Source organism: Aotus nancymaae, unplaced genomic scaffold (genome assembly GCF_030222135.1).
Source record: "Aotus nancymaae isolate 86718 unplaced genomic scaffold, 86718_ANA_hifiasm-v0.15.2.pri h1tg000021l, whole genome shotgun sequence".
NCBI lineage: Eukaryota > Metazoa > Chordata > Mammalia > Primates > Aotidae > Aotus > Aotus nancymaae.
Window position 1 is genome coordinate 23960264 of NW_026988433.1, and position 12962 is coordinate 23973225.

Genomic DNA, 12962 nt, shown 5'->3' on the forward strand with positions numbered 1-12962 from the left:
CCCCCTAATCCAATATGGAAACCAGGACTGAATCCCGCAACAGGAAAGGGACATTAGTGCGAAAACTGATGAAATTCAATCTAGTCTGGAGTCTTCTGAACAGAAAAGTGCCCATGTTAATCTCTTAGTTGCAAAGTGACATGAAGAATGTTAATGAGTGAAACTGGGTGAAGGGTAGATGTGAAATTTCTGTACTGCTGCTGCGACTTCCCTTTTAATATCACTTCCCTCTCCCACCGAAATCCCCAAAACACCTGCACACCCCAACAGAGATACCATGGTAGTGAAACTGCTGCTTTATATAACACTCACATATTGCCAAGAGTGGTATAATTAGTAAAACTCTTCTAGAAAGCAACGTACTGATCAATACGTGTTTGAAAGTGCATGTAAAGTGCATGCTATTTAACCAAGTTTTTCTCCCCAAGTCTTTATTCAAGAAAATAATTCAGAGGAAAAAAAAAAGAGCTAAGTGTTATACTTATAGTACTAAATATCATATTATACTATAGTATTATTGTATAATTATTCATAATAACAAAATGGAAATAAACTAAACAGTTAATAAAAAAGGAAAGGTTTCATAAATAAAGCTATAGCAACATATAAAATACTGAGTAATCATCAAAATAGTTGCCAGGGCTGGAATAACAAAATAACAATATTCATGATCTACAATTTGGAATATTTAAATGCAGAACAAAATTTTGTGTAGACTGAATACAACTCTTTAAAATATACATATGAAGAAGGTCTAGAAGAAAACCTAGAAATATTAAAGTTGTTTTAAGAATGGGAAGATTGCCAGTATAAATGTTTTCTAAACATTGCTAATAACAGACATAAGGTTTTAAAAGAGGAAAACTAGCTACCAGTAGTAAATATGCAATTCATTCCTACAGTTAAAATTGATCAGGCAGGGCGCAGTGGCTCACGCCTGTAATCCCAGCACTTTGGGAGGCCAAGGCGGGCGGATTACTCAAGGCCAGGAGTTTGAGACCAGCCTGGCCTATGTGGTGAAACCCTGTCTCTACTAAAAAGACAAAAAATGAGCTGGGCATGGTGGCGCACACCTGTAATCGCAGTTACTCAGGAGGCTGAGGCACTAGAATTGCTTGAACCTGGGAGGCAGAGGTTGCAGTGAGCTGAGATCGCGTCACTGCACTCCAGCCTGGGTGAGAGTAAGACTGTCTCAAAAATAAAATAAAATAGATCATCTAGAAACATTAGAAATTACCAAGAGTACTAAAATTTATAAAAATATATAATTCCTCCATAGGCCAACATAGTCACAAACAGCTATTTTGATCTTGTATCTCTGAAATCATTTCTAGATGCACCAATTTATAGACTTGAACCTAAAAGATGCTGTAAAGATCAACACAAAACTGTGGGCTTTTCTGAGTGAAAATGTAGACATTTGTTGCAAAATACAATACAACAATACATTCAGCTCCTACAAATGTCTTCTTGACTGTCACAGAATAATGCTAAGGGAAATAACCTGGCAGCCCACAAACAATTCCCAAAGACAGATGCGAAAAGACACAGCAATAACTGCTCACTTGTCTGAAAAGGATCGGGAAGTCCTCCGCACTCTCAGCCTTCCGGATTCCCTTCCCTCCGCCACCTTCAGAAGCTTTGATCATCAATGGAAAACCAACTTTTTCTGCTGCCTGGGTGCAAAGGACAAACAGACCTCTTTAGAGGTTAGGCAGTTGCCAACTGCTACCAGGACAAAGAGGGGGTCCAGTTCTGGCCCCTTGGCCCCCGCAGGCTCTACATTTACCTCCAAGCCCTCATCTACATCTTTCACACAACCCTGGACGTAAACGTCTTCTGGTACGCTGATTCTTTTCCCCAGCTGCAGATCATCTTCTGTCCACTCCACTGTCAGGCCTGGAGAGTCACAAAGAAAGCTGATTCCTCCCAAATCCGGGAGAAATACACACAACCCAGAAACCATAGGGCCTCTCCCTGCCAGCGTAGTGCTACACCTGGGCTTCTGGACCAGCGGAATGCAGACACATCCCTTCAGTTTCTCACAATGGATTTTTATTTCCTCAAGAACTAACCCAACCTTGAATAACAAATCAAGCTTAAGAAACTAACTGCCAGGTGTGGTGGCTAATGCCTGTAATCTTAGCACTTTGGGAGGCTGAGGTGGGGGATTGCTTGAGCCCAGGAGTTTAAGACCATCCTGGGAAACATAGTGAGACCTTGTCGCTACAAAAAAAAAAAAAAATTATAATTAGCCAGGCATGGTGTCATGAGCCTGTAGTCCCAGCTACTCAGGAGGCTGATGCTGGAGGATCACTTGAGCCCAGGAGGTCAAGACTGCAGTGAGCCAAGATCATGCCACGACAGTCTAGCCTGGGTGACAGATTGAGACTCTGTCTCACAAAACAAAATAACAAAAAAAGGAAAGAAACTCAGGCTGAGTCTACCAACAACAACCATATTAATCTAAACTGTGCCCCCCCCCAAAAAAAATCCCAATTCTACCTTATGGAGTCATTTATATGTGAATAATTATTTTCCAAAACCATGCAAAGATTTAACAAATGAAAACAAATTTTCCATCCCAAATTTAAAATTCAACCTTTAGGGGAAAAAAATCAAATTTAATAGAAAACTTCTGAGACTCTCCTATTTATTTTTTAATTTGTCCTAGAAATTCCACGGTTGTTAGGAATTTATCCTAAGAAAATTATTGAAATGCACACATAAATTTAGCTGTAAGATTATCAAAGCTCCATTCCTTGGAATATTTCTTTAAATTAGAAAAAATAAATTGGAAACCACCTGAGTTGTTTAACTGTGAGGACTGTTGAGTAAATTATGACATATCCGTAAGATATAATCCTACGCAGGCATCTTAAATGGTATAAAGTGTATTTTTTACATAGAAAGATATTCATTAGTGGAAAAAAAAGTCACAAACTAAGAAATATAAGATGGGTTGTGGTTTCCTTTTAAAGACAGGGTCTCACCACCCAGGCTGGAGTGCAGTGGCGCCATCATAGTTCACTGTAACCTCAACCTCCTAGGCTCAAGTGATCCTCCCACCTCAGCCTCCTGGGTAGCTGAGACTACAGGCATGCACCACCATAACCAGTTAATTTTTTTTTTTTACTTTTTATAGAGACGAAGGTATTGCTATATTGCCCAGGCTGATCTTGAACTCCTGGCTTCAAGCGATCCTCCCAACTCAGCCTCTTAAAGCACTGGGATTATTGGCATGAGCCAATGGCCAAGATCTGTCTTATCTGTCTTTCTTTTCTTTCTTTCTTTCTTTTTTTTTTTTAGGAATATGCCTAGAAAAAGGTTGGAAAGGTAGATACCTACAACATAATAAATGTTCAACACTGGATTCAACACATTCACAGGATTATGAATGATTTCCATTTCTTTTTTGAACCTCTTATATTTTCTAAATTGCCTACAATAAATTGTACCACTTGTTTACTAATTTAAAAATTTAAAATATCTTGCTAGTGGGTCATTAGGAAAAATAAAAAAGTAAATAACATTTGTAAGGGAAAGAATTGTTACAAGCATACTTCTGACACCCCGACTGCTCACATTACCAAGACTGGGCTGAGAAGCTCCCCCAGAGGGAAACTCAGGGTCTCTTACCACTTCCACTCCAGGGCAGGGTTGGGATCTGCAGAGTCTGGGCCACGATGGTGGAGGCGATCTTATCTCCTAAGGCCCACATGGCCTCACTGGGAGGGCCTGAGGAGTTGGGGACAAGAAGGGAAGCAGAATCTTGTCAGCCACACGACCCTTGAGGCTGAGTGCTGACCAAGTGCACAGTGGTGGAGCAGATGACAGAAAAAAGTTCTCAGGTCCCAGCTCTCATGGAGCTGAACCTCACATTAGCGAAGATGACCAAGTGCACGGTGGTGGAGCAGATGGCAGAAAGAAGTTCTCAGGTCCCAGCTCTCATGGAGCTGAACCTCACATTAGCGAAGAAAATAAAAATCTGTTCAGTGTGCTATTGCATCAGTCAACTTTCAACATATGTGGACTGTAAACCTGTCGTGAGTTACAACCCAGGCTACAGTGGAATACAAAAAATTCACTTTGGAAGGAAGGCAGAAAGCTAGATCAAAGAGGTAAGCTAGCAGCTCAAAGAGCTGGACCATAGGTTAGCAAATCCTTTCTATAAAGAGTCAGATGGGAAATATTTTCAGTTTCGCAAACCTGCAGGTCTCTGTTACAATGATTCAACTTTGCCAGTGTAGGGAGAAAGCAGTCGTAGGCAATACATAAATGAATGAGCATGACTGTGTTTTAATAAAACTTTATTTACAAAGGCAAGCCATGGGCCAGATTTGGCCTATGAGCTGTAGTTTGTCCAGTGGGCTGGACCATCAACCTCCAGAGGAATTAAGACTGATAATGAGAGTCCTGGGTGATTGTCAGACAGGACAGATATGTACTCAGAGCCCACAGACAAAGAAAACGTCAATGGGCATGGGACGCCTGGCTGACCCTCAGGTGAATATCAGATATTGATCTGTGCTGAGCTGCTTCACATTTGGGCAAGTCTACTTTCAGACCCACATGTAAGGAGCAGCAGGGATTTATTACATGATAGTAAATGATTCCCCTAAACTACACAAGGACATCAACATAATGACATATGAAAATCTGTTATATGGGTAAATTCATGTCACAGGGGTTTGTGGTGATGAAATACAGATTATTTCATCACCCAGGTACTAAGCCTTGTACCCAATAGTTATTTTTTCTGCTTTTCTCCCTCCTCCCACCTTTCACTCTCAAGTAGGGTCTGCTGTTCCCCTCTTTCTGTCCATGTGTTCTCATCATTTAGCTCCCACTTATAAGTGAGAACATGCAATATTTGGTTTTCTGTTCCTTCATTAGTTTTCTAAGACAATGGCCTCCAGCTCCATCCATGTTCCACAAAAGACATGATCTCAGTCTTTGTGATGGCTGCATAGTATTCCACAGTGTACATGTACCATATTTTCTTTAACCAGTCTGTCACTGATGGGCATTTAGGTTGATTCCATGCCTTTGCTATTGTAAATAGTGCTGCAATAAATATTTGTGTTCATGTGTCTTTATGGTAGAATGATTTTACATCCCTCTGGATATATACCCAGTAACAGGATTGCTGGGTTAAATGGTAGTTCTGTTTTTGGCTCTTTGAGGAATTGCCATACTGCTTTCCACAATGGTGGAACTAATTTACACTCCCACTAACAGTGCATAAGCGTTCCCTTTTCTCCACAATCTCATCAGAATCTGTTATTTTTTTACTTTTTAATAACAGTCATTCTGACTGGAAAGAAATGATACCTCCCTGTGGTCTTGATTTGCCCTTCTCTAGTGATCAGTGATGTTGAGCTTTTTTCATACGCTTGTTGGCTGCCTGTGTGTCTTTCTTTGAAAAGTGGGCAGCTCCTAATTCCATGACTTGGTGGATTAGCTGTGTGCCCTCTCACCCTGGGACTCACTCACTCCTCACAATGAAAGTGTGAGGTGGGAAATCAAAGGGCCTCCGCTTTTCAGGACAGGAGTAGAAACAAGGTCAGACCCAACAGAGTGTCCCAGCAATGCCCCAATTCCCATGTATCTGGTGGGGACACACTCTACCTAAGAAAGCAACTCCGTTCTTGTACAGCAGCTCCGGAAGTTTAGGGTTTTCAGAAGCATGGCCCCAGCCAGCCCACACCGCCTGCAAACACAGAAAGGGGTGAGCAACAATCTTCCTTCAAGAATATGCCTCCCAGCAGAGTGCAGTAACTCACGCCTGTAACCCCAGCACTTTGGGAGGCCGAGGCAGGAGGATCACTTGAGCCCAGGAATTCAAGACCAACCTAGGCAACATGGCGAGATCCTATCTGTAAATTTTTTTTAAAAAAAAGAATATGCTTCCCATCACCAAAACACTCTTCTCTGTGTTATATGAGCCCAGGAATTTGGAGCCTTGAACCTGGACCCTCTATCCCTAGTGAACTGTGGAACTCAACTGTTCTAGAACCCAGGAGCATCATCCCACTGTGGGCACACTTGCACACCCTGGTCCATTTACCTGCACGGGGATTCTCTTGGCAATGTCCACAATCAGCTCCACGTTGGCATAGTTGTTGTTATTGGGCCCTCCCGGGACAGGGACGTACTGATCCGCCATCTTGATGTACTCTGAAATTCAACGGGAGGGAGAAGGAAAGCACTGATGAGAGACTGACGTCAACGGCAGAACATTACAAGATGCGACTGCACACAGCCATGGAAAGCAGAACCATGCAGATTTTTATGGCAACAATGGACAAACATGTATGAAAACATAAAGAAAAGGCCAGGCACGGTGGCTCACGCCTGTAATCCCACCACTTTGGGAGGCTGAGGCAGGCAGATCACCTGAGGCCAGGAGTTGAGACCTGCCTGGCCAACATGGCGAAACCCCATCTCTACTAAAAATAAAAAAATTAGCTGGGTGTGGTGGCGGACACCTATAATCCAAGGTACTCAGAAGTCTAAGGTGGGAGAATCACTTGAACTCAGGAGGTGGAGGTTGCAGTGAGCCGAAATCACGCCACTGCACTCCAGCCTGGGTGAAAGAACAAGACTCTGTTTCATTAAAAAAAAAAAAAAAGTTTAAAGAAAATGAAATATGATTTTAATTACATGAAACAGCTGTATTTCTGGACCAGGCCTGGAAGGCCTGGAAGAGAACAAAAAAAGAAGGAAGTAATCTGTCAACAGATTGGGATTAGAGGTGAGTTTTTAAAAATTTTCCTATTTAAAGTTTATCTTAATATTGTTTTACCATTAAATAATAAAATAGGGTTGGGCATGGTGGTGCCTGCCTGTCATCCCAGCACTTTGGGAGGCTGAGGCCAGAGGATTGCTTGAGGCCAGAAATTCAGACCAGTTTGGGTAATACAAAGAGACCCTGTCTCTACAGTTAAAACAAAAATCCAAAAAAAGCAGCCAGGAATGGTGGTGTGTGCCTATAGTCCCAGCTACTTGAGAGGCTGAAGCAGGAGGATCACTTGAGGCTGGAAGGTGGAGGCTGCAGTGAGCTGTGATCATGTCACTGCACTCCAGCCCTGGGCAACAGAGAAAGACCCTGTCTCAAAAAAAAAAACCTAAAGCAAACAAACAAATATACAATCTGAGTTTTCAATTATGGTAAAAAAGAAACCATAAACTTTATCATCTTAACCATTTTTTAGTATATAGTTCAATAGTGAAGTATATTTGTATCGTGAAGCAAATCTCAGAACTTTTTCGTTTTACAAATCTGAAACTCTGTACTCACGAACACCACCGTTTTTCTCCCTCCCTGAAGTCCTCTCTCTCCCTCTTTATGAATTGCGCTGCTTTAGTTATCCCTTATACATGGAATCACGCAGTATTTGTCTTTCTGTGACTGGTTTATTTCACTTTTTGTGACCAGCACAATGTCCTCAAGGTTCATCCATATTGTAATACATGACAGGATTTCCTTCCTTTTTAAGGCTGAACAGAATACAATGTTTTGATTTTAAAATACTCCTGTTCTTTGAGTCAGAAATTCCGTATCTAGGAATATGTCCTTTAAAAAACCACACATTGGCCAGGTGCGGTGCCTCATACCTGTAATCTCAGCACTTTGGCAGGCTGAGGTCGGGGGATTATCTGAGGTCAGGAGTTCGAGACCAGCCTGGCCAACATGGTGAAACCCCATCTCCATGAAAAATACAAAAATTAGCCAGTCATGGTGACACATGCCTGAGGTCCCAGCTACTTGGGAGGCTGAGACACAAGAATTGCTTGAACCCTGAAGGTGGAGGTTGCAGTGAGCCAAGATCATGCCATTGCACTCCAGCCTGGGTGACAGAGCAAGACTCCATCTCAAAAAAAAAAAAAACAAAACAGCAACAACAACCCACACGTCAACGAGGCCAAGGTCAAAGAACAGCCACTGAGCAGTGTTTTGAACTAGGGAAAGTTAGACCCAATCCAAACACAGGGGTTGGGACATCTATACTATGGAATTTGCTAAGATCCTGAAATTGAACAATGGGGCACTTTATATGCAAATACAGAGAGAAATCCCAGAGCGGTTGTTCTTCCCGGCCTTCCTGCCTCCTATGTTTCTCACATACACAGAAGTGTCGGCCAATGGGGAGATCCCAGAGATGACGAAGTGAGCAGCCAGACAGGCTTCCTGTCCTTGTCCAGTTTCTCCTTTATGTTGGAGAAGATAAACAAGAAAATAAACACAATAGCTACAGACTCACGTCAGTGCTGGAAAGAAAATAAATGAGGTTCTCTCAGAGAGATGCAAGGATCATGCTGAGACCTACAGGTTGGGTGGGGAGGGCATCCACTGCACAAAGGGCTTCCGCCTCCTGAACAGCTGGGGCTACAGGCACATACCAGCATACCTGGCTAATTTTTAGGGGTCATTTTTTGTAGAGATGGAGTTTTGCCATGTTGGGCAGACTGGTCTCAAAACTCCTGGCCTCAAGTGATTCACCCACCTCGACCTCCCAAAATGCTGGGATTACAGGCATGAGCCTCCGCGTCTGGCCCTGAGTTATGTTTTTAGTTTTATGTTGTTTTGTTTTGTTTGAAAGAGTCTCACTCTGTTTCCCAGGCTGGAATGCAGAGGTGCAATCATAGCTCACTGCAGCCTAGACCCCCTGGGCTGAAGCGATCCTCCCACCTCAGCTTCCTGAGTAGCTGTGACTACAGGTGCGTGTCACTATGCCCAGCTAATTGTTCTATTTTTATATTTTGTAGAGACAGAGTCTTATTATGTGGCCCAGGCTGGTCTCGAACTCAAGACCAGGTCTTGAGCTCAAGGTCTCAAGCAATCCTGCCGCCTCAGCCCCCTAAAGTGCTGGGATTACAGATGCAAGTCACCACTCTGGCAAAGGCTTTTGTTTTTAACAATCTTCAGAAAACACAGCAGAATAAGTTATGTTTTTAAAAGGTCACTTTGGCTGCTGTGGGGAGTAGGGCCTATAAAAGGATAAGACTGTTCAGGAAGAAAACTAAATCATCCAACAGTTATTTATAGAATGACTCATTATAATAAACAGACAAATGAGCAGAAGAATGAACAAATGACTGAAATACAAGTACATACACCTAGAGGAAAAGAAACAGACCCCGATCTGCTAGAACACAGATGTTTCTCAAAGATGGGATTTCCTCTCTGCATGTTAACCATCTGCATTTTTGCAAGGCACATGGGTCATTCTTGATGTCAGCAGACATTTTAATTAAATGAAGAAGGAAGGACAAATAAACACAGACTCATGAGAGGTCCGGACCATCTGGAGTCCAGGATGGACTTGCCCGGGCACAGGGGAAGGAGGCGAGGGCAGCAAAGATGGGGCGTGGCAGGGGGAGAGGGTCCAGGCCCAGGTACCTGCATTGGCCTTGAGGTCCTCGGGGGTCACCATCACAACAAACCGGATGGCCCGCTCGTTTCGGAACATCTCATAGGCCCACCTACGGATGGAGCGCATGCACTTCACGGCGGCAATCCCGTTGTTGGCAATAAGCACCTGCAATGGAAGATGAGGGAGGAGCTGGAGATGCACGTCTACCTGCGCTGGGGGCCGCCTGCTCCCCCAAGTCCACCTCACAGCTTAGAGCCTCCTGTCGCCCCCGGCAGCACACCACTCCTCCTGGTATTTCTAGGCATTTATATGGCACACAGCCTGGCACAGAGCAGGAGCTCAAAGTCTGCCAGCTGTATGAATGCATCATCAAACAGATGGATGAATGGATGGATGAATGGATGGGTGGATGGATGGATGGATGGATGGATGGATGGATGGATGGATGAATTATATATATATATATATATATATATATATGTTTTTTTTTTTGAGACGGAGTTTCGCTCTGTCGTCCAGCCAGGAGTGCAGTGGTGTGATCTCGGCTCACTGCAACCTCCACCTCCTGGGTTCAAGCAATTCTCCTGCCTCAGCCTCCAGAGTAGCTGAGATTACAGGTGCGCATCACCATGCCCGGCTAATTTTTATATTTTTAGTAGAGATGGGGTTTTGCCATGTTGGCCAGGATGGTCTTGAACTCCTAACCTTGTGATCCACCCACCTCGGCCTCCCAAAGTGCTGAGATTACAGGTGTGAGCCACTGTGCCCAGCATTTTTTTTTTCTTTTGAGATAGAGTCTTGCTCTGTCACCCAGGCTGGAGTGCAGTGGTGCAATCACAGCTTACTGCAGCTTCAACCATCCAGGCTCAAGTGATCCTCCCACCTCAGCCTCCCTAGTAGCTGGAACTACAGATGTGCACCACCACATCCTGCTAATTTTTGTATTTTTTGCAGAGACAGGGTTTCATCATGTTGCTCAGGCTGGTCTTGAACTTGAACACAAACCCAGGCTGGGCTCAAATGATCTGCCCACCTCAGCCTCCCAAAGTGCTGGGATTACAGGCATGAGCTACTGTGCGGAGCCCAGTGAGTAATTTTTTTATTCCTTTGATTTCATCATGATCACCCTTAACACTTAACAGTGTTTTATAGTACAATGTGTTTTACCTGCCTTATTTCATATCATCCTCACAACGGTCCTTTGAAAGAGGTTTCACTATTATTTCTATTTGGGGGTTAAACTATTAAAACTCAGAGGAGTTAATGCACCTGCCCCAGGTCACACAGCGGAGTGAGGACTTGAACCTTCCACAGTCTCACCTGTTCTCTGAACTGCCCTCCATGGCTGTCTATGTATTCTAAAGGTTAAAGGTCTCAGTTGCAGTAAGGAGAAACAGTGGTCAATGTTGGTTGTCTCCCACCACAGACAGCAACAACAAGGGCCCTGGTGTCAATTCCCAGTTTTGTCATGAACTTGCTGTGTGGCCTGTTGTACCTCTTTATGTGGACGTAAAGCCTCTCTGAGAGGGAAACACCCTTTTCCTCTCTGAGCTTAAGGTCCACATGAAGAGGTACAACTGGCCAATCTCCTAGCCATGTCTCTAAAAAATAAAACCAAAGGTCTAGTTTTTTGTTATTTTCTTTGTTTTGTTTTTTTGAGACAGGGTCTCTGATATAGCTTGGCTGTGTCCCCACCCAGATCTCATCTTGACTGGTAGGTCCCATAATCTCCATCTGTCATGTGAGGGACCCGGTGGGAGGTAATGGAATTATGGGGGTGGTTACCTCCATGTTCTACTGATAGTGAGTTCTCACGAGATCTGATGGTTTTATACGGGCTTTACCCCTTTTGCTCGGCACTTCCCCTTGCTGCCACCTTGTGAAGAAGGATGTGCCTGCTTCCCCTTCCACTGTGACTGTAAGTTTCCTGAGGCCACCCCAGCCATGCTGAACTGTGAGTCAATTAAACCTCTTTCCTTTAAAAATTACCCAGTCTCAGGTATGTCTTTATTAGCAGTGTGAGAACAGACTAATAGAGTCTCTGTCATCCAGGCTGCAGTGCAGTAGTGCAATCATAGTTCACGGCAGCCTCAACCCTTCTGGTTCAAGTGATCCTCCTGCCTCAGCCTCCTGAGTAGCTGGGACTAAAGGCATGCGCCAGCACACCCATCTAATTGTTTTATTTTTTGTAGAGATGGGGTCTTGCTATGTTGCCCAGGCTAGTCTCAAACTCCTGGGCTCAAGCGATCCTCCCACTTGGCCCCGCAAAGTGCTGGAATTATAGATGTAAGCCACCATGCCCAGTCCTTAGTTTTCTTGTTTAAAAAAAAAAATTAGGCATATGGCTTCAAAGCTTGACTTATATAGAAATTTATTCATTTTAAGACCTCCTTCACTGCTGTCTAATCTTCAAGATGGTCCTGAAGGGTAAGTCTCATTAGAGGTTTGAGATGTGATCACCTGTTTCACAGAAGGGGAAACTGAGCCAGATCTCACAACCCATGAGTGACAGCACTAGAATTTTACCTCAGGGTTTCTGGTTCAGGTGAAATGTTCTTTCTACCCTGTCAAAAAATGCCTCTTGGGAAGAGATGGTGAAATGGCTGGGCTCTGGCTTTCTCCGTTGATTACCAAAGCAAGGCTTGGTCAAGAGGGAAGGACTGATGATCCAAGGATGACCCAGTTACCCTTGGTCCCATATATTCAGCGCAACAAATGTGGGAGCACCATGGGGGAGAGGCTGCTGCAGGCCAGCTTGTGGTTCTAATCCCCACAGCAGCAGCTTTCCCACGACGAGTGTAGAAGAGAAGGCAAGCCAAGGTCGACTCCTAAGCCAGAAAGTGCAACAGCTCTGGGCTGAGGCCTTCTGCAGCTGCCTAAACCTCTGGGCTCCCGAGAATTCCATGCTAGCCACCAAGTGGGCTGGGTGTAAAACAGTCTCCTGGTGAGTGTGACAAAAATGCAACTTCTGGATCTCCACCCAGGAGAGTTTAAATCCAAGGGTCTGGAGCAGGGTGAAGGAATCTGCATTTTCAATCATTAAGACTAGTGGTAAAGGTCAGGCATGGTGGCTCATGCCTGTAATCCAAAGACTTTAGGAGGCCAAAGCAGGAAGATCACTTGAGCCCAGGGGTTCAAGACCAGCCTGGGCAATGTAATGAGACCCTGTCTCTAGAAAAATAAAAAACAAAACTAGCAGAGCATAGTGGTGCACACCTATAATCCCAGCTGCTCGGAAGGCTGAGGCAGGAGGATCACTTGAGCCCAGGAGGTCAAAGCTGCAGTAAACTATGATTGTGCCCCTGCACTCTAGCCTGGGCAACAGAGTAAGACCCTATCTCAACAAAAATAATCACTAAAAAAAAAAAAAAAATTGACCAGTGGCAGCCAGGTTTGGGAACCTGCATCCTGTGTGAGTCTCTATCACTCAATACTGCACTTAGTATGCTGGGTTGAGGGTAGGCGTTCTGGAGCCCAGCTCCACCACTGGGCAAGCAATCTCCCCTCTCTAAGCCTCAGTTTCCTCATCTGTAAAACAATACCCACTGACCAGGCTGAGGGAATGGCTAAATGAGATACAAT

The 12962-nt window shown here is 44.1% G+C and overlaps 1 protein-coding gene across 6 annotated transcripts in view; it reads right to left on the bottom strand.

Moving 5' to 3' along the window:
* The window catches only part of ACACB (acetyl-CoA carboxylase beta), a 159301-nt gene that overhangs the window by 91991 nt on the left and 54348 nt on the right, over positions 1–12962 (bottom strand). For all 6 annotated transcript variants that reach the window (XM_064379874.1, XM_012469122.2, XM_064379873.1 and 3 more), the window contains 6 exons: positions 9407–9545; positions 6071–6180; positions 5632–5713; positions 3640–3738; positions 1790–1899; positions 1566–1676 (listed from right to left, as the gene is read on the bottom strand). In XM_064379874.1, coding sequence (XP_064235944.1) covers positions 1566–1676; positions 1790–1899; positions 3640–3738; positions 5632–5713; positions 6071–6180; positions 9407–9545 — 651 coding nt within the window. The remainder of the gene's footprint in view (positions 1–1565; positions 1677–1789; positions 1900–3639; positions 3739–5631; positions 5714–6070; positions 6181–9406; positions 9546–12962) is intronic.